The 27,185-nt window shown below is 33.1% G+C and overlaps 2 protein-coding genes across 4 annotated transcripts; one reads left to right on the forward strand and one right to left on the reverse strand.

Annotated features, from left to right (window-relative positions):
* Nucleotides 1-4,965: 4,965 nt before the first annotated feature.
* Nucleotides 4,966-7,408, reverse strand: LOC140809608 (protein LATERAL ROOT PRIMORDIUM 1-like). The gene is made up of 2 exons (XM_073167297.1): nt 5,703-7,408; nt 4,966-5,567 (listed from the first exon to the last, which is right to left on the reverse strand). Exons 1-2 carry the CDS (start codon nt 6,451-6,453, stop codon nt 5,221-5,223), a joined length of 1,098 nt encoding a protein of 365 aa, XP_073023398.1. The 5' UTR covers nt 6,454-7,408; the 3' UTR covers nt 4,966-5,220.
* A 14,734-nt stretch (nt 7,409-22,142) lies between these two features.
* LOC140810963 (cyclin-dependent kinase C-2-like) lies at nt 22,143-26,409 on the forward strand. 3 transcript variants are annotated; one of them, XM_073168898.1, is made up of 13 exons: nt 22,143-22,269; nt 22,537-22,636; nt 22,970-23,051; nt 23,185-23,275; nt 23,366-23,395; nt 23,588-23,697; nt 23,821-23,893; nt 23,979-24,099; nt 24,207-24,324; nt 24,979-25,118; nt 25,200-25,257; nt 25,399-25,469; nt 25,573-26,409. In XM_073168898.1, the coding sequence occupies exons 3-13, from the start codon at nt 22,980-22,982 to the stop codon at nt 26,123-26,125; spliced, it is 1,437 nt and encodes a 478-aa protein (XP_073024999.1). In that variant the 5' UTR covers nt 22,143-22,269; nt 22,537-22,636; nt 22,970-22,979; the 3' UTR covers nt 26,126-26,409. The 3 variants fall into 3 exon arrangements, with proteins under 3 accessions (XP_073024999.1, XP_073024998.1, XP_073024997.1); XM_073168897.1 differs by having other exon boundaries at nt 22,149-22,269; nt 22,540-22,636; XM_073168896.1 differs by having other exon boundaries at nt 22,186-22,636.
* Nucleotides 26,410-27,185: the final 776 nt, after the last annotated feature.

The following is a 27,185-nucleotide window of genomic DNA, read 5'->3' on the forward strand; positions in this document are numbered from 1 at the left end:
CTGATAAGAGGAAATCTACTACTGGTTATGTGTTTACGCTTGCAGGGGGAGCAGTAAGCTGGGTTTCAAAACTGCAGACGGTTGTGGCGTTATCTACAACAGAGGCAGAATACATGGCAGCTACTCAAGGTTGTAAGGAGGCAATATGGATTAAAAGGTTATTGGAGGAGATCGGGCACAAACAAGAGAGTGTTCCTTTGTTTTGTGACAGTCAGAGTGCCTTGCACATCGCAAGGAATCCAGCCTTTCATTCCAGGACGAAACACATTGGAGTACAATTTCACTTTGTGCGGGAAGTAGTAGAAGAAGGAAGTGTGGATATGCAGAAGATCCATACAAAGGAAAACATAGCTGATTTTCTGACCAAGCCAGTGAACACTGATAAGTTTGAGTGGTGTAGATTCTCAAATGGTCTAGCGGAAACGTAAGCAGCAGGGAATGGCAAGATTGAAAGGATGTGTGGAGATGTGTTTGATTCTCAATCAAATCTCCAAGTGGGAGAAATGTCGGTATGAAAAGTCAAAGGAAGGGGGGGACCAATGAAATTCATTAAATAAAAACGTGGAGGTTGCATATTTGACGCGTAAGGAAGTTGGACGGAAATACGCGTTTATAACGCGTGTTCACACGGTCCAGGGGCTCTATAAATAGAGCTCCCCCCTTCATTCTGAAATTATCCCTTCTTCGAGTTTTCTCTCATCTTATAAGCATTTGAGTGCTTAGTTCTATAATATTTGTGAGGTGTTTTGTTCTCCTGTATTAAGAGAGTGTGTGTTCTCTTTGGAAACACAGTGAGTGAGTTGTACACCAGTAAAATATTATAGTGGAAATTCTTTTCATCTTGCCCGTGGTTTTTACCCTAATAATTTTTAGGGGTTTTCCACGTAAATCTCGGTGTCCAGTTTATTCTTTATTTTCGGGTTTTATTATCTCAAATTCCGCACGTGGGACCAACACAATTGGCCAAACATGTCGTATGGTATACGATAGAATGATAAGATATGTATAAATTATATTATTTTCTGATATATTCATTTGATCCCTTTAATTTCCTTGTCTTTATAAAAGCAATCTCAGGTATCTATTTTCATTAGATGAATTAATATGATATATATATATATATATATATATATATATATATAGAATGATAAGATATGTATAAATTATATTATTTTCTGATATATTCATTTGATCCCTTTAATTTCCTTGTCTTTATAAAAGCAATCTCAGGTATCTATTTTCATTAGATGAATTAATATGATATATATATATATATATATATATAATAATAATAATAATAATAATTAAAAAAATATTTTTAACATAAAAGATTATATTTGTTCATTAATCAGGTTGGTTTGAAGATATATCTCATAAAATTGACATGTTAGATGATCTCAAATAAGTTTTTGTGAAATTCAAATGTAATAAGAGTGGGTCTTATGTGAGACCGTCTCAAGGATCTTAATCTGTGGGACGGGTCAACCCATCAATATTCCCAATATAAAGTAATACTCTTAGCATAAAAAATAATACTTTTTCATGGATAACCCAAATAAGAAATTTGTCTCATGAATATGACCCGTGAGACCGTCTCACACAAGTTTTTGACATGTAATAAATCATCAGTAATAATTGGCACGCATTGTATACATATATTTGATATTTGTTATGTTAATTTTTTTATTTTTAATTTAATGATTTCTTATAATAATTTTTTATATTATGAATGATATAATCATATAAAAGTTTAAAAGTTTGGATAAAGATTAAAGAAAATATTTTAGTGATTTTAAAATTTTGAAAAGTGGATATGATAGTGATATGAGAATACATAAGGTTCGTAAGATCGATCACGCTTTACCAAAAACTATAGTTGGTGATAATGGTGCAACTTAAATATTTTAAATTGTGCGGCAGTTCAAGAGCCACATTTCGATATCTCTAACAAGCAGAGACGATTATTGCAATTCAATAATATTTCTTTCAATAATTGCGCTCATTGAATAAGAATCTAACATATAACCTTGTCTATGATACCAATTGTAGCATCGAGTGCTTTCCACTTTACCAAAACTTATATTTAATAATAATTGTACAACTCAAATCTTTTAAATCGTACAAAAGCTCAAACACCATGTTTCAATTACTCTAATGAGCAGAGAATCATTGCACCCAAACATAATTAATAAAATAAATTTTTATAATTTTTTTTTATTAAATAAAATAGAATACTTTTATAGTTTTTGAAAAGACATTGTTGGTATTTTAAAAATTCACCACAATATTAAAGTTATTTATTCTAAGTGTTTCAAACTTAATAATACAATAAGAATATGTCTTTTGTGATACGGTCTCACGAATATTTATCTGTAAGACAGGTCAATTCTACCGATATTCACAATAAAAAGTAATATTCTTAGCATAAAAAATAATATTTTTTCATAGATGACCTAAATAAGATATCTCATAAAATACGACTCGTGAGACCGTCTCACACGAGTTTTTGTCTATAATAATATTGTGTATATAATATATATTAGATAAACGTAAATTTTGACGGAAAAAATTCTCCGTGTAAATTGTAATCTATATAAAACATTCATGTGTTTTATATCTTATATATAAGAGCGGATCTCATGTGAGACCGTTTCACGGATACTAATATATGAGACGGGTCAACCCTACCCATATTCACAATAAAAAGTAATATTCTTAGCATAAAAAATTATAATTTTTCATGGACGACCCAAATAAGAAATCCGTCTCACAAATTCAACTTGTGAGACCGTCTCACACAAGTTTTTGCGTATATATAATCCAATTATATATGTGTGCGTACAAAAATTCATACGTGAAGACAAAGCATGGCTCATATCTTACGCCGAAAGTTAAAAGAGTCGCATCACGTAAAAGGATGTTAGTCAAATTAAATGAACGTGGCTTGAATCCCAAGGTGGCATATCAATCCATTACGCCCACACAATATTTATTTTTTTTCCATATAATAATATTCTATTGAGAAATCGTATGTATTTTATTTATTATACGATTTAAAAAATTTGAATAACATGATTAAAAAAATATAATTTTTGATTCAACGTCAAATACATGATACTACAACGAGACTCAAAGGTACGCGTTCGATTTTTATGTATTATGATTACGAGTTCAATTATTGAAAAATGATTGTAATGATACAATAATTACCTCGACCGGAAAAACGATAAACACTTGGCGCATGAACAGCATCATTTCTTCTATATGTATATAATTAAAACTTAAATGGAACACATGTGAATGAAAGTGGCAGAAGGTCAAATATAGCAGCCAAAATAAATTAATATACAATACGTATAAATCATAGAAATTTTGTCCACCAGAGCCCACGTAGCTTGCTTGCCTCAATCTCGCACAAAATCTCTCGAGCAACGCATAAATGTAATAATAAACAAATACAAAATTAAATTTTAAAAAAAGGCAACGAATTTCAAGAACCAAGAAACGGCAGAGCGATTTAAAGCCATAAAACGTTTTTTAAAGTCAAATGCATGCAGGTTTGGAAGGAGCAGCCGAAAGTGGAAAGCCCCGATATTATTCAGCACTGCTCTTATTTCTTCAGCCATATATGATGATGGTGACATCGCAACAACTCAAGTCTAAATTAGTATATCAATTATTGTTCCTGCTTAGTTTAAGATCCCTAGTCTGTGCATATATATATATATATATATATATATAGGTGGTGCTCATGATACCCTGCACACCTGGTGTGCAGGGTAACAAATTCGATATATATATATATATATATATATATATATATATATATATATATATATATATATATATATATATATATATATATATATCCGCCTACGTTGCGGTGCATGATTGGTCAGCCTTTTTATAAAAAACAAAACAACAAATTTTGTGTAGTTGTGGGCGTGCCACGTAGACAGACGCTCACAAGTGTGCAAGAAAAGAGTGTGCAAGGTATCATTGCTCTATATATATATATATATATATATATATATATATATATATAAATTACTTTCAAGATTATCATACATCATCTTTTCTCATAAAATAATTTCCTTCTGAAAATAAATACCATTTCCAACGATTACCATATTTTAATGCAGTGATCCCTTTACTTTCTTAGTTTGTTCGAGACTTTTGTGTTTTTCTATGCATAAACTGTCCCCTTCACTGATAATAATATAAAAATCTATACTGTTATTTAAAAAAATTTAAATTTGCATAATTTAACGTATAAAATTTTAAATTAGTATTATATAATGGGTTCACGGGCATGTATTATATGGGGAAGCAAATACGAGGAAGAGGATGACTAACTTCCATATTTATAGGGTAAACTAATTACAACTACATTATATGTTCTTACAAGGGCTTAAAATCATGAGATGTAGCAGTAATTATTATTGGGTTTTAGTTGATCTAACTACGAATGACGCACTCATTGTCTTTTACCCTTTGGTTGCGGATTAGGAAATCGTTTGAATAAACATGAACATTTGAAAAAGTGGAACCTGATCCTGATTTTTTCAAAGGTTAGAACACAAGGGGAAAGACGAATACATTTACCAACAATTCCCAGTTAAACACAAAGTAAATTTCTTCACGAAATTACCAGTTAAATTTGTATTTGATTTGACTTGGGTGTGCCTGACGTAGATTTATTTCTTCGGAAAATGGGATACGAACTTCCAAAATAAAATTCTTCCATCCATGTGCACCGAAAAAAGATGCTTTCACATGCCCAAACACTGTAACAGAGATTTTCTTGACACATTGCAACAAGATAAGTAACTGAAACTGTTTTTACGAGAGATTAAATTAATTATATAATCTGGTGGGAATATATTTCAACTGATAGGACTTGAATTATAAAAATTCACAATACTCCTCCTATGTTGTTGCTATCCATTCATTAATTAAAAAAAATGGAGGTAACATGCAGCGATTGATTATTTCCACAGTAAAGAAAGGGATTTTATCCTTTTTGGCAATTATATGATACAAGAGCAAGGAATATTTTAGGGATGGGTAGCTAGAGGAAAGACCTGGTTACACCTATGGTGAGACGAGGGTTATACAGAATTATCAAGACCCTATTTCCTCAACAGTGACGATGGATAATAATGCAAGCAAAATATCGTTTCATTTTAGATTTGCTCATTAAACCCTGATTTAAAAAAATCAGTTCATTGGATTACCATAACTAGTTCCTTCAAGAAAGCCGCCGCCGGGTGCTGCAAGAATGTCGGGTGGGTGAAGAACCAGTGGGGTGGAGGAAGCACCGCCGCCTCTTCCGGCGATGTTGGCTCCGCCTCCGCCTAAATGTAATTCAGATATGCTGGGAAATGATCCATCTCTTCCTTCTATCCCTTGATCGTATAGGAAGCCTTTGAAAACATGGCCTCCTATTTTTACAATAGCTTGATATGCATACTCGTCTTCTCCATCATCAAGCGCTGTTACTCTTACACACTTGAAAACTGCGGGAGCACGCACTTGGCCCGGCAATGAATCTTTAAAAGATGCATCTATTTGTCCCATTATTGACACAGTTAAGTATAAATCTTTGTTTTTGTCGAGGAAAAATAGTCTGATTTGTTGCATGAAATAAAGGGAATATCATTAACTGTAAAAATTGACTGAGAATCGTTAAAAGATCGGACCTTGGTGGCTAGAACTGGTATCGAAGCTTCTTGGTGGAGTGGTGTTAGATGTTGAAGTATGGGAAGCGGTAGTGGTGGTTTGAGAAGTGCCGCCTAGCCTAGGTTTCTTGGTTCCGGAAGTAGATTGCGAAGACCCCGCTGCCGGGATGTTTTCTCTAGCGATCTGCCGCTCGCGGCGGCGGGAAGCAGAAACCCAGGTGCTTCTCACGTGTGTGACACAATCATAACCTCTACTTTTACAACAAGTTCTACATCTCCCGTGGACACAGTCTTTTTTGGCTTGGTTTCCACAGTCTTGACAAGTTGTAGCTCCCATGGAAGAAGACCCTCCAATTCCACAACTTGTGCTTCCGCCAGTTCCACTTTGAAGCAAACTCGTATGATCTAGAATCATGGGTTTTTTGGAGCTATAACCAGAGGAGTTCTGACTCTGCTGGTGTTGCCACAGCTGCATCCCACCGCTGCTACGGCTGCGTGCCATGTTTAACACATCGTCATCTACCGAACCACCGCTGCCTATATTTTGCTGAGCTAAATATGGGGTGGCAGTGAGGAGGGGGATCACACCTACACCGACTCCGATAGCACTGGAGGCATTAAATGGATGAGTGTCGAAGTTAACTGTAGTGGCTGCAGCGGCGGCGGCGGCATCTGGGTGGTGATGCTGGAAAGAAGACGCCGGAGCAACAAAGAAAAACTCCGGAGGTAGGCCGCAGTTAACGTGCCTGGTTGAAGCGACCGAAGACCACATTCCCCCAGCAACAGCTCCGCTATTATTCGTGGTGTTCCCACCGGGAGCAGCGGCCCCAGCAGATCCCGCATTAAAGCCTAAGGAGAGATCCCCGGCTGCGGATGAAGAAGAAGCCACCCAATCAGCAAACGCGCCAGAATCGGAAGCTAACCTCCGAGTAGTAGCCACAACTGCTAATTTCTTCTATATTCTTCAAATAATTCCTCAATAATCACCTCAAATACATTAAAAAAAATCAAACAAGTATATCTGTCTCTATCAAGGGCAAGATGGCCTCTATCTTTTTCCAAATCTTGAAGAATCTAAGAAGCAGTCGTTATTATGCTCTTAAAAAAAAAGTGGGGTCACTGAAATTCTTCAGAGCAGGAGAAGATTTACAAGACAGATTAAAAAAATAAAAAAACAAACACACAAAGTATACAGAGGCAATTACTAGAGCTGATGTGGTCGTCTTCTTCCTTTCTGCTGGAGCTTCCACACCATATATTACTGCTACTTACTGATACTGTCCCCTTGGCTTTATTCATGGAAAAAGTTTCTCCGAGAGAGGGACTTGTGAGCTTCCCATGCCAGTACCAACAATAGAGATAAAGACAGAATTCAAGAAACCGAAAGCAGCAAGATATTAATTATGAATTAAATCCAACACCAGAAGGAGATCGAGAAGAAGAGGAGACCCCCACATCCACAATTAAGGCATGAGCTAGTGTACTAGTGTTGGTGCCGACCAATTATCAAAAATACTAGATTGGTTTGACGAAGAAATGAGGTGGGTTCTTGTCTGCCTCTCGCCTGCAAAGATTATGGGATGTGATTATTGGAGAGAGTATAATAAACAAACAAAGCAAAAGTAAGAGAAAAATAATAATTCTTTGTTTTGTAGGTTTTTTGTAATATTATGTGAAGCCCTAAAGTCACATGCCACACTCCTACCCTTTTCGTATTCTCCATCTTTTCCAAACTATATGTATATATAACAAAAAATAGAAGCTCGATAGTTTGCAAGATTAAACTTTATAAGAACACCTGTGGTCATATTGAAAATTTTCATCGGGAGATTAATTATCGTCTTCCCATAACCTCACGATTTTCGTTATTAGAGCATGTTTAATGGTGTGAACAGATTGGTAAGATGATGTTGAGCTTTGATATTTGTTTCGAATTTTGGCAATATAAAGCAATGTTGATATAAGTCTACCAAGATAAGAATTTTAGAAATAAGTATATCAAGAGATAAAATAAACTTTGAGATAAATATAAGATTTTCGAGCAAGAGCAAAGAAATTTTCGAGCAACACCCTTGCCCTTGGCATTATTAAACAAAATAAATACGATATGTGGACTTATTTTTAAAAAGTATGTCCATGTATGAGATCTCCGTCCTATAATCTTGTTTTCAAAATTTTTGTTCGAGCGTAATTTTTTCATTCATCTCTTATTTAAATATGAAATGTTTTCACGTACTAATATGTTTTGACGTGATATGAGAAAGAATTTTCAAATTATGATAAGATCTAACCTTTATAAAGCGATATTGTAATTGTTGTATGGCTCATGTACGATAAGATTGTTGTAACCTTTGTATGATCTCGGCTCTTAAATGACTACCAATGAGATACTAATATCATAAATCCTAGAAAAAATAAATTTCAATTCTTCACGTTTATTATATGTTATGCTCGTATTTTTGAAAGTATTTATGTATTTTTTATTGGCAAAAACTTGTGTGAAAGATCTCACGGGTCGTATTTGTGAGACAGATCTCTTATTTGGGTCATCCATGAAAAAAATTATCTTTTATGCTAAGAGTATTACTTTTATTGTTAATATCGGTAGAATTGACACGTCTCACAGATTATGATCCGTGAGACAGTCTCATATGAGACTCACTATTTGTTATATGTATTCGATCGACATCAATTATTCAAATTATATGCCGATCTGATATGTGACATCAATTATTCAAAACACAACAAAATCTATTTTTTTCATTTTATCTATCGATTCTCTAAAGCTAAGCAAATTAATACTATTTTGCTGGGGTCAAGTAGTTTAGGGTTTGGGCTGAGGATCCTTTTCATTGTTTTTGTATTGTAAGAAAATATGAGTCTGACAAATTTTGAGAAATGAAACAGAATGGGATTAGTTTCTCTAATCCTCAACTTTTGCATTATTAACCATGTTTACCACCAAAATACAACAATACCACCAAAATTGCAATATTTGGACACCTAGAGAATGAAATAGTGGCGGCGTTGTAGTTTGAATGTCGTGACTTTTGAAAATATTTTGTTAAAAATATATTGGAAAAATGCATCTTTGGAGATATTAACTAAATTAATACTTATTATGAGAGACCATTATTTTAGATAGATTAAATGAAAATATGGTACTAAGTATTTTCTTTTGAAAAAGTAGAACTATTTACGAAACCAAGCTGGCATAGTAATTATGGAACAATTATATTTTCAAGAAATATATAAAAATATTTAATATGTAATTCAGCAAATAATTTGCTCATTTTATAATGGTATTCTGAAATTCTCCTACAAGGCTACAACATCATCGGATTGCCGGAAAACGCATTAATGAAACAATTATTGCAGCCACAATTCCACTCGTCTTCCCACAAACCACTTCAGCCGTAAGAATTCCATTATACGTATTTTAAATAAAATATACACATATGTTTATATATATATATTGGCATCTAAATCTTTATATTTAACTAATATTGAATATGTGCTATGCATAGAATGATATTATTAAAAATTAATAAATATAAAAAATATTGAATATGTGCTATGTATAGAATGATATTATTAAAAATTAATAAATATAAAAAATAATATCTATTTAAATTGTAAGAAAAATAATATAATTATAAAAAATAAAAACTATTTTTGGTTAATTTTGAAAAACTTTCTTATATATAATGTATGTAGATTAATTATGTTAATCTAAAGAAATGACATTGTTGTTATCGTGTTTAATGTATTAATGTCGACCACTAACCTAAATACATATTTAGTTCTTTGATTTCCGAGAAGTTATATATATTATTATTTTTTAACACGTGAAAATTAAATATTTTTAAATCAAATTCAATAAAACTAATGAAAAATACTATTTTCAAAAATTAATAACTTCGAATCCTCATTCACAAAACAATTTTGTGACATGATACATTGATACGTGTTCGACGCATTTGAAGGATAACAACAATTGTTTTATCAATATCTTTATTCAAATATGTTGTAATTTTATCAACAAAATCTATTCATAATGTACACAACGACCTAATATTCCTAAAAAATGAAATATGTGATTATAAGTAAATTATGTATGAATCAAAAATTTATTTTATTAACATTTATTATGTGTATTCCAAAACAATGCCAATACGTTTTACAAGGTGTCATCTAATAAGATGTGTACTTCCTTTAGAATTGGTTTAATCTTTTTCTGTAATGCCCGATAATTAGTCACTGTAATTAATGATGATTGATTTGTAATTTCATGTGATTAGGAAGGGATCAATCGGGACACCGAGAAACGTATTTGAAAACGGAATTATGAAAAAATATGATGCAGGACCGCACCCGCGGTCGTGCTACTGGAATTTTGGGAATTGATACAGTAGGGTGACCGCACCCGCGGTAAGAAACAAGACCGCACCCGCGGTGCAAACAAGACCGCACCCGCGGTCATAGTTTCTGGAAAAATGGATGTGGATCAGTACGCTGAGCGCACCCGCGGTCCGGAATGTAGCGCACCCGCTGTGCGACGTGTTTTGCAAAGATGAGGCCACCTCGCCGTATGTATGCAATGATATATATATATATATATATATATATATATATATATATATATATATATATATATATATATATATATAACATGAATTCCTTCGAAAATCAGTAGGGAAATCGAGAAAAGCTCTGGGGAAAAGAGTGAAAAATCCTTACGCCTTTTGTGAGGAATCTGTCCGTCTGATTTTGAATCCGACTTTGGTATTGAGTTCCTATCGACGTAGGCTACAACTGGACGTAAGTTTTACTACGTTGTGACATGTTTTGGAATTATGATATTGTCAGAATTGAATGGAACTCATATATGTTGTTCTTGACATATTAGACATCATAGAATCGAAGTCAGATTAAGAAACGAACTGATTATGGAATTGTTATGAATTTTCTGGGGTATATTGATTTATACCGGACAGATTTGATTTACGGTTGAATTACGGATTGTATTAGATATGGGTTATGGATTGTAACTGTGATTTGAGGATATTGTATTGACGGAAATATTGAATTTGTATCGTTATGCCGATGATTTGAATTAAATCCAGATTTATCAAATTGTTATTGATTTGAAAGGTATATTGACATGAGATTATTGGTATTGTCATTGCCAGACAGACTGTGACTTCAGGACTTCGACTGAGCCAGAAACCGACGAAAGAAAGGTATAAGTCAATGTGATATTGTGAGATTAATTAGTCCCAATGATGATTAAAAACTTGATTAGCGTCCGGATCCCCACAATTATGAGACATTTTATACTGCATTGTATCAGTTAACTTTGTAACATAAAAGAAAAGTATCAAATTAGCAAATGCATAATAATTCAAATTTTGTACGAATATGATAATAATATTTTTTACTTCTCGATTATGAAAGACAAATTCCAAACTTAATGTCTCATTGTTCTCGTTAAGGCCATATGTACTAGTTCATAATAGCGAACAAATCTAAATTTAAACGTCCATTGCAACTTGAAAAGATTCAACTCATAAATGGTACCGAAAAAAAGAGTATTTCATACTTCAGTTTTGGAGTACATAAATTTAGTAAGAAAAAAATAGAATAAAATTGGTTTCCGATATACTATTCAACAATGAATTATTTATAATTTAAAATTCAAATAAGACAGCCCAAGAGGGAAAAAAATTATACAACGGGTGCTTTTGACAGAATTATATCATGCATTAACTATTTCAAATTATGGAAATTTTGAATTGCATACATTGAATGTCAAACATTTCTGATTATTGAGGGGTAGTTTAATTTATATTTGAAACCATTTTGAATATCTCTTTTTTTTATTTTTCTGGATTATCTTATTTGAATTTTAAGAAGGCAGACCAAGAGATATAATATAGATATGGTTTTTGAAGAAAACTATTATGCATTAATTATTTCAAATTAAGATAATTTCGAAATAATATACATTTGATGCCAAACATTTCTAATTACTAAATGATAATTTAATATTCATTGGAAATATTCTTTAAGTTATAATTTTTAATACTTAAATAATTTTTTTAAAGAAAAATTAAATATTATATTTTTTTAGTAATTAATTTGAACGAGAACTTTCTTATTTTGATAAAAATTATATTTTTATATATATAGATATAGATATATATGATATGCATGAAATATATTTAACGTATTAAAAGGGAACGTCTTGTCTTATTAGTACTATAATATATATAATACTCGAGCATTATTAAACTAAACTAATAAATTAAAAGAGATTGTATCTGTGATTATGGCCTTTTTCTTTTCGGGTTTATATATGCTTATGTCATATGAAGATTTACATTTAAATCTTCAATAATATAATTGTATTTATGTTCGGTCTATGTCAGAAATTTTATTCCTGAAATTTTTGATTCATTTAAAAAATATTTGAGTAGGTTTTTTGTGAGACAGTCTCATGAATATTTAGATGTGAGACGGATTAACCCTACCGATATTCACAATAAAAAGTAACACTCTTAGCATAAAAAGTAATAATTTTTCATTGATGATTCAAATAAGATATTCGACCAACGAAATTGATCCGTGAGACTGTCTCACAAGAGTTTTTGTGAAAATATTTATATACTCTTTAGGCACGTATGTTTTTTAGATGAAATTTGGTATAAAACATTAAAAATTTGATAGTAATATATAATATTTGATAACTAACTGTTTTACATCTAGTACAAAAGATAAATTTTTGAGTATCAGATATGAAATATTTAATCTTCAATTATCATATATATTAATATCAAATTTGAGGAATTTTTTGGAAAGTTAAGTTATATATAATGTTTTAAATATTAAGGAACTTTATAAACAGGTATCGTTTATTGTTTGATAACTTTTTTGGTACTTTTAAAAAATAAGTGGGATTATCAACCTTTTTTAAATTCATTTGTGGGATGGAATTTATTGGCATTATTATATTTAATTAATGTATAACACTTTTGAAGCATCCAATAATATCCTCTAAAATATAAAATTCGATCGGTTCTAATAATATTTTTTTAGTAACTAAATGTTAATAATATATTTTGATCGCTCTAGCTTCTCTTAAATCTATTCCGAACTACTCTGCACATGCATTACATGCTTATATTATATTGAATTTTTAAAAATTAAAAAATTGATCTATATAACGTTTAAAAACATATAACTTCTTTTGTTTCTAGTTGAGCTTCAAGTTATTGAATCCATACTTTGTTTCAATTTAAATAATTCAAAAAAAAAATCACTACAAATATTATTTCCAATTCAAAATTCTCAACTACAGGAGTCACCATAACATAAAAACTCACTTGAAATAGTCTCACACATTAATTTTATGATACATATTATTTATTTGAGTCACTTATGTAAATAAAAAATTATTTATCTGTCTCATGAATAAAAATATATGAGACTGTTTCGTAAACTAACAGTTCTTACTATAGTGGTATTATCTCTTAGCTCTTAATTAATAATTAATATATGATGCGCGTGAATGTTAATTTAGAGTGGGAAGGTGGGGAGCATGAGCATGTAAAAAAAAGGCGAGTGGACAGCGCAGATCTAGTCTAGTACTGAAGGCTGGGTCTATAACGATAATGGTGCTTTGATTCACGAGGCCTCGAGCCCAGCGCCGGATGGAGAAGGTGGTGGCCACCGCCCGATTCCCGGGATTTCTCCGCCGTACTTTTTGTCCCCTTCCTCTCTCGCTCGCTCTATCCCTCCTCCACTCGCTGGTGCCTGCCTTCCTTCTGATATATAAACAAAATTAATATAAAGACTTCGTGTGACGAGCTAACCTATAATAAGTGAATTGATTGAAACACATGTCGTGTCCCTAACCTTACCAAAAGGTTATCGATCATTTTTGAAGAAATTTCATGTTAATTTACATTTAATAACAAATTATTAATAACTCATATCTCTAAACATAATTTTCTTCTCATTTTTTATTTTCTTATATGTTCGTTGAGTTCTCTATTTTTTATTTTTTTCAAAAATATCATTAATCTTTATAATTAAAATATGTGACATTAACATAAAGCTCCAAAACATGTAACTACACAAAGTTTTCAGTATATATATATATATATCGTGTTTTAGATTACTGATTTTTTTTAATAAATGGCATCATGGTTTCATAAAATTAATTGAACATTTTATCTCTCAGACTTGAGTGTCGTCAGGTTGTATCTATCGGCTTTTATCGATTGCTCTCTACAGTCCAACTACAGAGTTGCAGCAGATGTTTCTTAACGTATATTAGTTTATTAGATATATTTGAATTTCATTGTAATTTGTTGTTATCGTTGTGAAACATCCACTAATATACTAGATTTTTTTTCTTTTCCCATCTATATATATATAGCTATAGCGATGATCCTCGGATTGTGTGCACATTCAGTTTAGCTAGTTCAACCATCAAGACCTCGACATCTATCTCATGCTCACCAGCATCAATCACCCTAGTGAGTCTATTGACTCAGTACATATATTCACAAGCAAAAGTGAAAATAATTTTAATAAAATAGTTTTTCACGAACATAAACTTAAAACATATTTCATTTCATCATATATTTTGTCCTTTTCATCGTATATGTATATGTTTCCCTTTTTATTGAATTTGGATCATCGATTACGACTTTCGTATTAGCTGTAGGTCGATGGATCCATCTATGTATTACCACGGTAACGGGCGGCGGGGACATCAGTGACACTCTCACCCGTCGACTGAGTCTTGGCCTTACATATCATCGTATTAGTCACACAATCCTCCTCCTTCAAGTTTTCATATTTCCATTATTTACAATAATTAATGTACATATAAATCATTTTTCTTTTAAACCAAGCACGTAACATGTCTTTTAACATTAACGTTTCATCATAAAATTTCATAAACATTTAAAATAAATATTTTAACATTTCTGGGCACCGCCAAGACGTCTAACATTTTTCAGGTGTAAAATGACTGTTTTATCTCTGAAACCCTAACTTTCACAATTTATTCTTAGACATTAAAATGACGACTCAGATCATTCCAAACTTAACATAGCACCTTAAAATATACACATAAATATTTTTTAGACTTAAACTTAAACTTCTCGACTAATTTCTTAATTAGTTTTAAATTTAGACGTGCATCCCGGTTTTGACTCGTATGAACTCGAAATGTAACCAAACTTTCCCAAATTTGAACCAAAGCTTATTAACACCTAACTAAACCATACACAACCCAATTCAAGCCCATTAAATCCTTTGATCAGTGATAAACATAAAAATTGTACATTAATTAAATGTTTTATAATATAAATTTATAGTTTTTGTTTTACTAAATGTTTAAATATTATATGTTTTATAATATATTGTATAAAATATTTATTGTGTAATTATAAGTTTTTACTATTTTTACAGGTTAGATAAAACAAGAATAATGTTGGCGTTGAAAATGTTATTAATATGATTTTTGGACCTGTAGAAACTTTATGTTAATATCTAAAATATTGATGGCAAGCATGAGATAAAAATCATCTCACAATTGAGATCAAATTAAGAAACAAATAAAGTTACCAAAGGAGTGACAGTTTTACCATGCTCTAGTATTTTGACCATATCTCTCAAATTACTTGGTCAAATGGTAAAAAAAATACCACAATTCAAACAACTCAATTATCCAAATGTTTTGTTTTATGTGGAAAAGAAAATTCGGATTAGAAGATTTTCAAAAGTGATATATATGATGACATAATTTCTTGGAATACCAATGAAGATTTATGTGTAAAAAAAATAATATTTTATTTGTGGTTGCCCCAAATTTGGCTATAAATATGGGCTTTGTAATGTATTAAGATATCCATTATTCTATGAAAAAACCTTTGAGTTCATAATATTTCTCGCATCAACCAGCCTAGGACAGTTACTGAACTCTTTGCCCCTATTTTCGAAACCCTAGCTCATATTGCCATGCAAGCTTCGACCCTAGCCCTCAAGAAACCCGACCATCCCCTAGTTGACCACCTTAGGACCCTAGTGGATCATTATGGACCTTACTAGACCAAGCTTAAGAAGCCTAAAACCCACAGCCCCTCAAACCCATCCCAAACATGCGCGGCTTCCTACCTTGTCTCACGCGATCATTTAGCCCTTCGAACCTAGCATCATGCAGCCTACCTAGGATCATGGCTCAGCCCTGGATGAGCCCTAACATCAGCTAGCAGCCGCCTGCACCTAGGAAGCCAAAACCGAAACCTCAGTTCATAAACCTCCAAATTTTCGTTCAACTTTATTTCCTCTTTGTCCAGCCCTTACCTATGCATCTAAGGACCCTTAAACATATAGAAAAACATCCATTCAAGTGTCCCTATCATGGCAAATCCTTTGTGCATAAGTAGGAAGAGTTTTTTTTTTTAAAAAAAACTATACTTTTATACATATGAAGCCATAAAAACGAAAACATAATGAATCATATTTTCTAGGTAAGGATAATCAAATATACATAATATGATGTGAAAGATGTTTGAAGGAAGATTAAGATGTGAATTTACGTTTATTATGCTCGAAAATCAACTTACGATGCGAGAGACGTTGACGAGGGGAAGATCTTGCTGAAATTCTTCGACTTCCACGTGGTTTTTCCTTCAAAATTTTCGTGTGATGTGCGTGCATCTTGACTGATGGAGAGTCAAGGTGTTATTAGGGTGAAGGGGCGAGTGACTTTGTGGGTTTTGGTGAGGGTTTTGGCTTATATTTTAATTAAAATACATAGTGCAAGCTTAGATCCATTAACCAAGTATAATATGTTGATTAAACACATTAGTTAATATTTAAAATATTTTGATTGAGAAAGTTTGTGAAAATAATATCCGAGTTCTAAAAAAAAACCCTTATTTTTTCGAAAATCGATTGCCAGTTTAAAATACAACTCAGTGTATCAAAATACCTCAAAACACATCATTTTCAAAAATTTCATTTAAAATACACCAAACATTAAGCAATTAAAAATAATTATTTAATAAAGATATTTTCTCTCATATGGTCCCGGTCTCTGTTCATCGATCGCGTCTCAAATAACTTTTAAAACACATTTTTATGCATTCGTGTATAAGAATATATTTTAAACATGTAAATATGCACACCATATTTAATTCATGCAAATAAAATCATTTAATTAAAATACATAAAAAAAATTGATAACTTGCATGCATGTGGTTCACGTGGACGTTCAAATTTTTGGGATGCTACAAGTTGAGTGCTCCACTTTGGCTTTTTTCTGTCGATCTCTCCTCTAGCTGCACTCTCTGTTTTAATGAATTTTTAAAGTATTTAATCGTAAAAATATTGTGACTCACATTATCTAATGTGATCAGCATTATTTTACTTTGTATATCATAAATCTTAACAACATTTTAAACATATCTAGCTACAGTGCATGCATTGTGTAACGATTCTAAATTTTCTAGCACTAAACTTCTTTTGTGCATAGTCAAAGTTTAATCGATCAAATGACATGTAATATTAGTAAATTCATCAAAATCTATTTGTTCAGCTATTATAAAGAGTTGACAACATTTCGTAACAAATTTAATAAGGAATTTTCGAGAATATTTTTTAATTATGAAAGCTTTACTACTTGAATGATTAATTTGTTCTTGGGTTCGTTCAGTACCGAATGGTTGTAGAGTATCAAAGTCAAGTTTGTGTGCAGTGACCAAATAATTTTTCTGAGTAACGATATCACCAGAATCACCACCGTTTTGTAAGAATATTTGGCTTTGCAAATTTTAAATACAACAGAAGAGTTGTTTGTACCTTCTTTTTCAATGTCGAAATGATCCCAAACTTTGATTCGCTTTGATCAAACTGTCGTTGTGCTCGTTCCCATCGTATTTCCTGCTCGGGCGGACGATAGCCCTACGTCTTTGTTGAGGAGTTCCATGGCTTCTTCCTTCTCGTGGTTAAGTTCGACTTCATTAAAGTCGGTTATATAGCCAAAATATTCATCAAAGTCGGAAATGTATTCACCTTCACGATTACCATATTTTGAAAATGACGTCATTGAAATTCGAATTATTTATAAGAGTGAATTGTGAAATAGCAATAAAGAGAATATTGCGTGTAAATAAAATTATAACAAAATTTATTGAATATATATCGACAAATGATGGAAAAAAGAGAATTGATTGTAGTGAAATGTAGAATTGAATAAAAAAATGCAGTGAAAATGTTTAGAAATTAGTGAACATGTTTAGAAAGTATTTGTATTTATAATTGATTTCTGGGATAAAAAATATATCATTACAATTTATCTCCCAAACTACAATCAATTTCATGTATTCATTTTTTTTAAAATAAGGCCTTGCGACTAGGGCTGATCAAAATTTTCCGAAAACCGCTTGAACCGACCGCACCGTTGTATCTATTTTTTTTATAAATAACCGCAATAAAAAAAATGAAACCGCACTGCCCCCACGGTGCGGTTATAATATTGGACCAAAACTGCACCGCACCGCACCGTCCCTTCATATACAATTTTATTTACCTTATTTGCAAGAGTGAAATCGAGGCCTATTACCAATATATTTATGGGCCCAATATGAAATGAAACTGAAAATAAAGAATGAATCTAGGGTTATTATTTATGGGCCCAATATATTATATCATTATTCAATAGCTTTCTGCCTTTCTCATTCGTGCCGCCGCCTCCACTCTTCCAACTTTTCTTCAGAAAAAAATTTCTCATGTAACCATGAGCAAGAATGAAACTTCAAGCACACTAGAAGATGAGAATATGTCAAATATGGTAAATTTTAGTTTATATTTCTGCCTCTAGGTTTTTCATATAATTTTTTTATTTTAAACTTGATTTTGGATATGTGATTTTGTTTTTTAATTTGTTTCTCCACGTTTAAGAATTTTTAGCAATCTTCATCCTTAACCCATCTTTGTTTTAAAGAAATACCCGGAGCTACGGCTCTAGTCAATCTATTCCATTCTCGTTTAATTTTTGTGGTTGATATGGGTATTGAATCAAAGCAAGCGAATAAGTCATTTTAACTATTGGACTTCTGAAATCTGAATCTAAGAATTAATCAGCACATTCTGCTGGACCCTGTGTATGTTATGAATGAGAGTAGGTGGAATTCTCACGCTAGTTGTGGCATTCACTTCTAATTTAGTCTAGATTCAAGTTGTATTACAACAGAGAAATAAGAAGCAAATTATTTTATAGTAATTTTCCTACTGAAATTTAAAATATTTCAAACAGTAATTTGCACACAAAAATTAAAGATTAAATTTAATTGAATTTTTATATATTTTTTAACAGGAGGATGCGAGAACTTCGAATGAAGTTTCAACTTTGCAAATTCAAGCCCAAACAACGGCTCTAAGTAAGGAGCAAGAGCAAGCTTCAAATATTGATCAATCAGGTGATGTCCCTCTACATATCAATTCATGTGTCACAGAAGAAGTAGTTAAAAACTTTCACAAAAAACCACCTGAAAAAAAAAGGAAAGCACAAGCAGTTGATGTCGTTACCAAAGAGGGTTCAAATATTAGCTCTGAAATATGGGGTCATTTCACGAGATTAAAAGATAGTAATCCACCGAGAGCCGCATGTAATTATTGTAGTAAAAGTTATGCTGCTCATCCAAAATTAAATGGAACAACTAGTATGTGGACACATTTAGAGTCTTCATGCAAGAAGTATCCATACAAATTGGATAAGTCGCAAAAGACTTTGCTAGATTATAAGAATCTGAGTGGAAGTTTTATAAATAAAGGAAAGACCTTGAATGTTCAAGAAATTAGGACAAGTCTTGTAAAAATGATAATCATTGATGAGTTACCTTTTAGAATTGTAGAGGGTGAAGGATTTAAATTGTTTTGTGAAGCTATGGAACCAAGATTTGAAGTATCATCTAGGCATACTATTGCTAGAGATTGCATGAAACTTTTTCTTGATGAGAAAAAAAAAAATGAAAAGGATTTTGAAAACGCAAAGAGTATGCTTGACTACTGATACATGGACATCAATACAAAATTTGAATTACATGTGTCTCACTGCCCATTGGATATCTAGTGATTGAAAATTGGAAAAAAGAATTATAAACTTTTGCATCGTTGAGAATCATAAAGGAGAAACAATTGCGAAACAAATTGAAGAATGCTTGATTCATTGGGGTATTGATAAAGTTTTCACGATTACCGTAGACAATGCTACCTCTAATGATAGAGCAATCAATCACTTGAAAAGGAAATGCAAGTGGAAAGATAGTATATTGAATAATGATTACATGCATGTAAGGTGTTGTGCTCATATTGTTAATTTGATTGTCAAAGAGGGATTGGAAGAGCAAAATGAGGCAATTATGAGAATTAGAAATGCTGTTAAGTATGTCAGATCTTCTCCTGCAAGGCTAACTGCTTTCAAGAAGTTTGTGGAAAAAGAAAAAATTGATTCTAAGAGACTTGTTTGTTTAGATGTTGAAACACGGTGGAATTCAACTTATATGATGCTTGAGGCTGCTGAAAAATTTGAAAAGGCTTTTGAAAGGTATGGGGATGAAGATCAAAAATACATGAACTACTTTGATTGTTATGAATTGAATCAAAATGAAAATACGGATGGGAAAAAAGGAAAAGGGAAGGTAATTGGTCCTCCATTGGAGATTGACTGGATTGTTGCAAGAAACTTTGTTAAATTTCTGAAACTTTTTTATAATGTGACTTTAAGGTTTTCTGGTTCATCATATGTCACTTCAAATATTTTTTTCCGTGAGCTTGCGATTATGCATGTTGGTTTGTCCAATATGATTAATAAAGGAGTTTATCATATGATTTCTATGACAACTCGAATGAAAGAAAAGCTTAACAAATATTGGGGAAGTATTGATAAGGTCAATTGGTTGTTGTTTGTTGCTGTTGTTTTGGATCCAAGATACAAGTTAAAGTATGTTAATTTTGTCCTCTCAACAATTTATGAGAAAAATGGCTGTTTTGATGTGAAAATGGTGGATAAGGTAGAAGAAATGTTAAATTTGTTATACAAGCAATATGCAAGCTCAAATTCTCAACAAAGTGGCAAAGATGAAAATACTCAATGCTACAAGTATATGCTAGAAAATGAAGAATATGACATAAGTGAGCTACTGGAATCTCAATTTGCTAAGCATTTGGAAGAAGAGCAATGTGTTGAGAGTAAATCTGAATTATCAAGATATCTATTTGATGGGTGTGAAAAGTCAAGCAATGATTTTGATATTTTGAATTGGTGGAAAGTGAACACTCCGAAATATCCTGTTCTTTCTAATATTGCAAGAGATGTGCTAGCTATATCAGTGTCTACCATTGCTTCAGAATCTACTTTTAGTACAAGTGGTCGTGTGATTGATCCATTTAGGAGTTCTTTATCTCCAAAAATGGTAGAGGCTCTTATATGCAGTCAAGATTGGTTACGTGGTACAACTTCTTTAGTTGATCTTCGCACAACAATAGAGGATGATGCCGAATTATTTGAAAAACTACAAAAAGGTGAGTACTTTCTGTTTTTATTTATTATTAATTATTGTTTCAAGTGCTTGTTAGTTTTATTATCAACGTTTTATTTATTTCTCAGAATTGGAGGGATCGAGTCGTAAAATAGATGAAGATGATGATTAATTTTAAAGAAGCATTTTGAAAAGGTTAATTTTAATAAGCATTATTGTTTTAATTTTCTTATGCTTATATTTTATTTCTTTAACACTTGAATACTCTAATTCTTTTCTTATGCAGCCGAATGAGAAGATCTTATATTTGCTAGTTCCATATCTAGTGTTTAAAGTTTGAAAGTGACAAATGATGGGGATATTGCAACTAAGGATGTGATTTTTGAAGGAAAATATCATGTTCAATTGTTGTGATTATATGGTTAAACAAAAAAAAAACATATTAGAATTGTTTAACTTTATTTTGTCTCTTACTGTTATTTTATCTAGTTTTATTTTGTTCATTATTGTTTTCTTTAATTATTTTAAATTTAAATAATTTGATTATTTATTTTATTTTTTCCATTCTACTAATCATTCACAAAAACACCGCAAACCGACCGCAAACCGCTCAAAACCGCTCAAAACCGCGAAACCGATTTTTCATATAAAACCGAAATAAAAAAAATAATGTATAACCGAACTGCAAATGGCAATTCGGTTTGAATTTCTTACAAAAAACCGCAAAACCGCACCGTGATCACCCCTACTTGCGACAACGAGTGCAATTGCCCGATCGTCTTTTTTTTAAGTTTTCTGGGTTCGATCCCGAATCAGACCGGATCCGGTTCAATAGGTGATTAAAGCGGTTCAATCCATTGAGAAATGGATTAGAAGTGGTTTTGGGTCCGGTTTCACACTATCGAACCTGGTTTCGGGCTTAACCAACCGGTCACTCGCCTTATAGGGAGTTTTTGTCTCAAATATACCCTCTCCCTCGCCGCGGGGGACCACGTGGCGCCTCCGCCGCCCACTGCCGGTCGACTCCAGTTTGGTCTCATCACTGCAGTTCTTTTTTTATTTCCATATTCAAATTTTTAAATCGTTGCGGAATAGGAAAAATACTTGGATATAGAAAGTATCGCAAACCCTTCTCTTCTTACTACCTGATTTTGTTATTGGTCACCTCTTATTCCCATAATCGGAAACACAAAATTCGGATTCGATCACATCTGCTGAATTTGATCGAAATCTGAATTTACTATTCTTGTAAGGAATTAATTACCGTTAGTTGATTTGGAATATTATGGCAATAGCAGCGCCTGAGCAGCTGAATGTAAATGAAGTTCCTGCGTGGGGTTCGAGAAGTGTTGACTGCTTCGAGAAATTGGAGCAGATTGGTGAAGGAACCTATGGGTATACTCATCTCTTCTATCCTTTTACGCTTGTAATTGTCGTAATTTCTCTGGGTACTACTTATTGACATCTTTGCAAGCCACCCATTGTTCCAGAGCCAAACATTAAGAGTAAACGGTTAATTTCATTGTATGCAATACTCTTATGTTGTATGTTTCCTGTTAAAGCTTTAATCTTTATCGTGTGGGTATGGCTTTTGAAGGACAGAAATGGTAACTTTTCCTTGTTAAAAGTGAAAAGGAACTAGCTTGTACAATCCTTTTCTCGTATCCGATGTTTATGAAGTTTTCCTTATGTTCTTTTGTTTAAACCGAGTTAATTTTGTACTTGCAGACAAGTTTACATGGCAAAAGAAATCGAAACTGGGGAAATTGTTGCTTTAAAGAAAATTCGAATGGACAATGAAAGAGAAGGGGTATAATCTTTAATTTTTGGTCTGTTGACACTTACTGTTGCTGGTTCTACGCTAGCAATAAAATTGATGGTTCACCCCCATCAGCGACAGTTCATTTCTATGGCTATTGATTTAAAATCATCTCTCCATACAGTTTCCCATAACGGCGATTCGTGAAATTAAAATATTAAAGAAGCTTCGCCATGAAAATGTCATTAAGTTGAAAGAGATCGTAACATCTACTGGTAATCTTTTAAGTTTATGGTAGTTTGAATTTAAATTCTCTACCAACTGAATTTAGATTATGGCATCTGAAGTTTGTCATTGTTTTCCAGGTCCTGAGAAGGATGAGCAAGGGCCATCAGGTAAATTATTGATTTTCTTTTTGCTTGATGTGTGTGCCTTCTGTTGATATGCGTGCTCACAGTATCAAATCAACGTTATTGTTAGTCTATGTTAAAGTAACATGAATATTTTGATATCTGAGGACTTTGATAAGGCTGTGCAAATTTAAGATGGATAGTTTCACACTCTTTGCATTTCAATTGCTACTACAGATGGCAACAAGTACAAAGGTGGAATTTACATGGTCTTTGAGTATATGGACCATGATTTGACTGGTCTTGCTGATCGTCCTGGGATGAGATTTTCAGTGCCACAAATTAAGGTAGCATAGAGCATCTTAGTATGCAAGACTATTTAATTTAGTCTCATATTAGGTGCTTCTGATGGAATTTGGAAAAGAAGAGTGACAATCAATATATTGATTTGCATTTTGCCCTCCTTTTAGTGCTACATGCGACAGCTTTTGACAGGGCTTCACTACTGTCATGTAAATCAAGTGCTTCACCGTGATATTAAAGGTTCTATTCAAAATAAGTACTTGGCTCAAGTTTCTTTCCCCGTTTATGGTGCTGAAAATTAGGTGTCTTATATCTTGATTTGCAGGTTCAAATCTTCTAATAGACAACGAAGGGAACTTGAAGCTTGCAGATTTTGGTCTAGCTCGGTCATTTTCAAGTGATCAGAATGCTAATCTTACAAATCGTGTCATTACGTTGTGGTATAGGTAAGCTTCGTGGATGCCTGCCTCCATGTAGTGTCCAAACTTGTTTTTTTTGTAAGTTGTCTGATCTTGCCGGTACAGTAATCTCGAATCTCGATGACATATTTTAGGCCTCCAGAGTTGTTACTTGGAACAACAAAGTACGGCCCTGCTGTTGATATGTGGTCAGTTGGTTGCATTTTCGCAGAACTTTTAAATGGAAAACCGATATTTCCTGGGAAGGATGAGGTAGGTCGCTTCCACTGTTAGTCGATTCGCCAAAACATGTTGCAAGTATGTCTTTTAGTATAACTAAGCCCTGGAAAATCTTAGACTCGCTAATACAATGTGGCGATCCTTTTGGGATACAAAGTATTTACTTGACACAAATAGGGTAGGGGATAGCAACACGTGAAAACTTCCATAGTTCATAAACATAGAAGTATTGCACAAGTCATTTTGTTTGGTTTTTCTCCAGAATTTAATGCTGCTTAATTTTTTTAGGCAGGTGGGTATGGCTGGTATAACAAGATGAAAATACCAAGAATAATCAGATGTTTTAGATACAATAAATGTGCTAATTTTTATTAGTGGGGCTATTGTTTGAGAAATCAGATCTTTGTTAGTCAGAACTTATTTTAATAAAGAGAGTTCCCTCGGAATTAAATTGCCCAGATATGTTTATTGAATTTGTTATTTTGTAACATTCATTAGGGTTTGACGAAGGGCCCTTTCAGTTCCCTAATTACAGGAACAGCTACAACAGGAGTGAATTTAACACAGGCGAACATGTCATAAAAACCAAAACCTCCTCAATTCACCCTCTGCATATGTTGTGCTGTTTATATTTAATATCAAGTGTTTGTGACAGTCCACTGTATTTGTCATGGTTTACTCTTGAAGCCAGAACAATTAAATAAAATATTTGACATCTGTGGTACTCCTAATGAGGAAATTTGGCCTGGAGTCTCAAAGATTCCTTGGTATAACAACTTCAAGCCAACAAAGCTTGTGAAGAGACGTCTTAAAGAGCATTTTAAGCAGTAAGTGATAAATTTTGTTGTTAACTAAGGTTTTATTTCTATTTTTCCATCTATGAATTTGAAGTATGAATGAACTTTTAGCTTTGATCGGCATGCTTTGGATTTACTAGATAGGATGCTGACTCTCGACCCATCTCAGGTATGTTACCTGAATTTTTTGAAATTTTGTTCGTACTCGATTTTGTCTTGATGCTTGTCTTGTATGAGCACCCTCACATATGCATGCTTCAAGAGATAGTGTGCTTATGTTTTTACCCTACTGCCGTAACTATATATGCAGAGAATATCAGCTAAGGATGCTCTTGATGCTGAGTATTTCTGGACAGACCCCTTACCTTGTGATCCTAAGAGGTTCTCATCTGTCAACATTCATTCATCCACTCTTTATCTTCTATCATCTGCACCGCACCCTTTTCTTACAACATCTTTTATTAAAACTAAATCATGTCATCAGCTTGCCCAAATACGAATCTTCACACGAGTTTCAGACAAAGAAAAAGCGTCAGCAGCAACGACAACATGAAGAAAATTCTAAGCGACAGAAACTACAGCATCAGCAGCAGTACTCTCGCCTTCCACCAATCCAACAGTCTGGCCATGGACAACCTCAGATGCGCCCGGGTCCGAATCCTCCATTGCATGCTGGGACTCAGGTAGCCGGGGCACCTAGCCATCATTATGGGAAGCCACGTGGACCTTCAGCAGGGCCACGGAGATATCCACCCAACAACAGAAACCCTTCTGGAGGATACAATAACCCGAATCGTGGCCAAGGTGGCAGTGGTTACAACAATGGTCCATATCCACCTCAAGGACGCGCTCCTCCATACGGGTCTAGCAGCATGTCCGGTGGTGGTGTCCCTAGAGGAGGCGGAGGTAGTGGCTTTAGTACCGGAGGGCCTAATTACCCTCATGGTAGTAGTCAGTATGGTTCTTCTGGAGCTGGACGTGGCTCGAATATGATGTCTGGGAGTCGCAATCAACAGTATAATTGGCAGCAGCAATGACTCTGCATGACTGCTTTGTGATGAAACACCAAAGTAGTATCATCGCATCCCCTCTGTGTTTATACTAGAAAGTTTCATGATTAGACTACGCGTTCAACTTCGCGAGTTTGTGTATTTTTTAGTGCATCGTACTGTTGTGCTGCCTGGAAGGAGTGTTTTGCTGATACAGACATACATATGTAAGAAGCTAATTATTGTATGATGCAAATTGCAAATTATTGTTGTACTGTGGCAAAATTAATGGTTGTACCATGAATATATATTTGTATTTTCCTTTTGAAGCATACTGAAGAATTCGCAGCTTTGTTTAGGGTCAGTTTTCTCATATTTGAAATAAAACCAAGCATCATTGTCGTAATTTCATAGCATTTCTTAAAATATGTTACACACTGGTTTACATCATCTCGCGTGGACGATATTTGCGATGTGACTCCTTCTGTTTGGTGCGGTAACATGGCTTTTTCCTTATTAGAACAAAGGCATAAATCATAACTGCACGTCATATAGTTATTTATTTCCCTACTAGAACATGTCAAAGCCTCTTTGGTGGCTCACTTGATAACAATAAAGAGCTACTATTCATTCACAATAATAAATCAGTTAGCTGTAATAAATATATCTATTTTATCGGGACTATAAATATTTTTGGTTGCAATAATTAACCGAAATATATGGTCTTTGAGTTGTCATACGGTTTAAAATATTTGAGTTGCTATATCACCACCAACTATAATTTTTGATAAAACGATAAGTTTGTGGTCCTTAAAATTTGTATCATAGTCAAGATCACGAGTTCGATTATAATTTATTGCAAAAAGTGCAATAATTGAGAGAGAAATTATTGAGTGCAAGAATTGTCTATACTGGATAGAGTAAGTGAAACTTGGTGCTTGATCTGCTATACGTTTTAAAATATTTGAATTCCATCGTTATCGTCAACTATAACTTTTTATAAAACGATAAACGCTCGTTCCTACACAATTTATCGACAATAAAGTTGTTAATTCACGATTTTGGTACTTGCATGAATCCATATTATACATTGTACTACATCAATATT

Source organism: Primulina eburnea, chromosome 13 (assembly GCF_022965805.1).
Source record: "Primulina eburnea isolate SZY01 chromosome 13, ASM2296580v1, whole genome shotgun sequence".
Taxonomy (NCBI): Eukaryota; Viridiplantae; Streptophyta; class Magnoliopsida; order Lamiales; family Gesneriaceae; genus Primulina; species Primulina eburnea.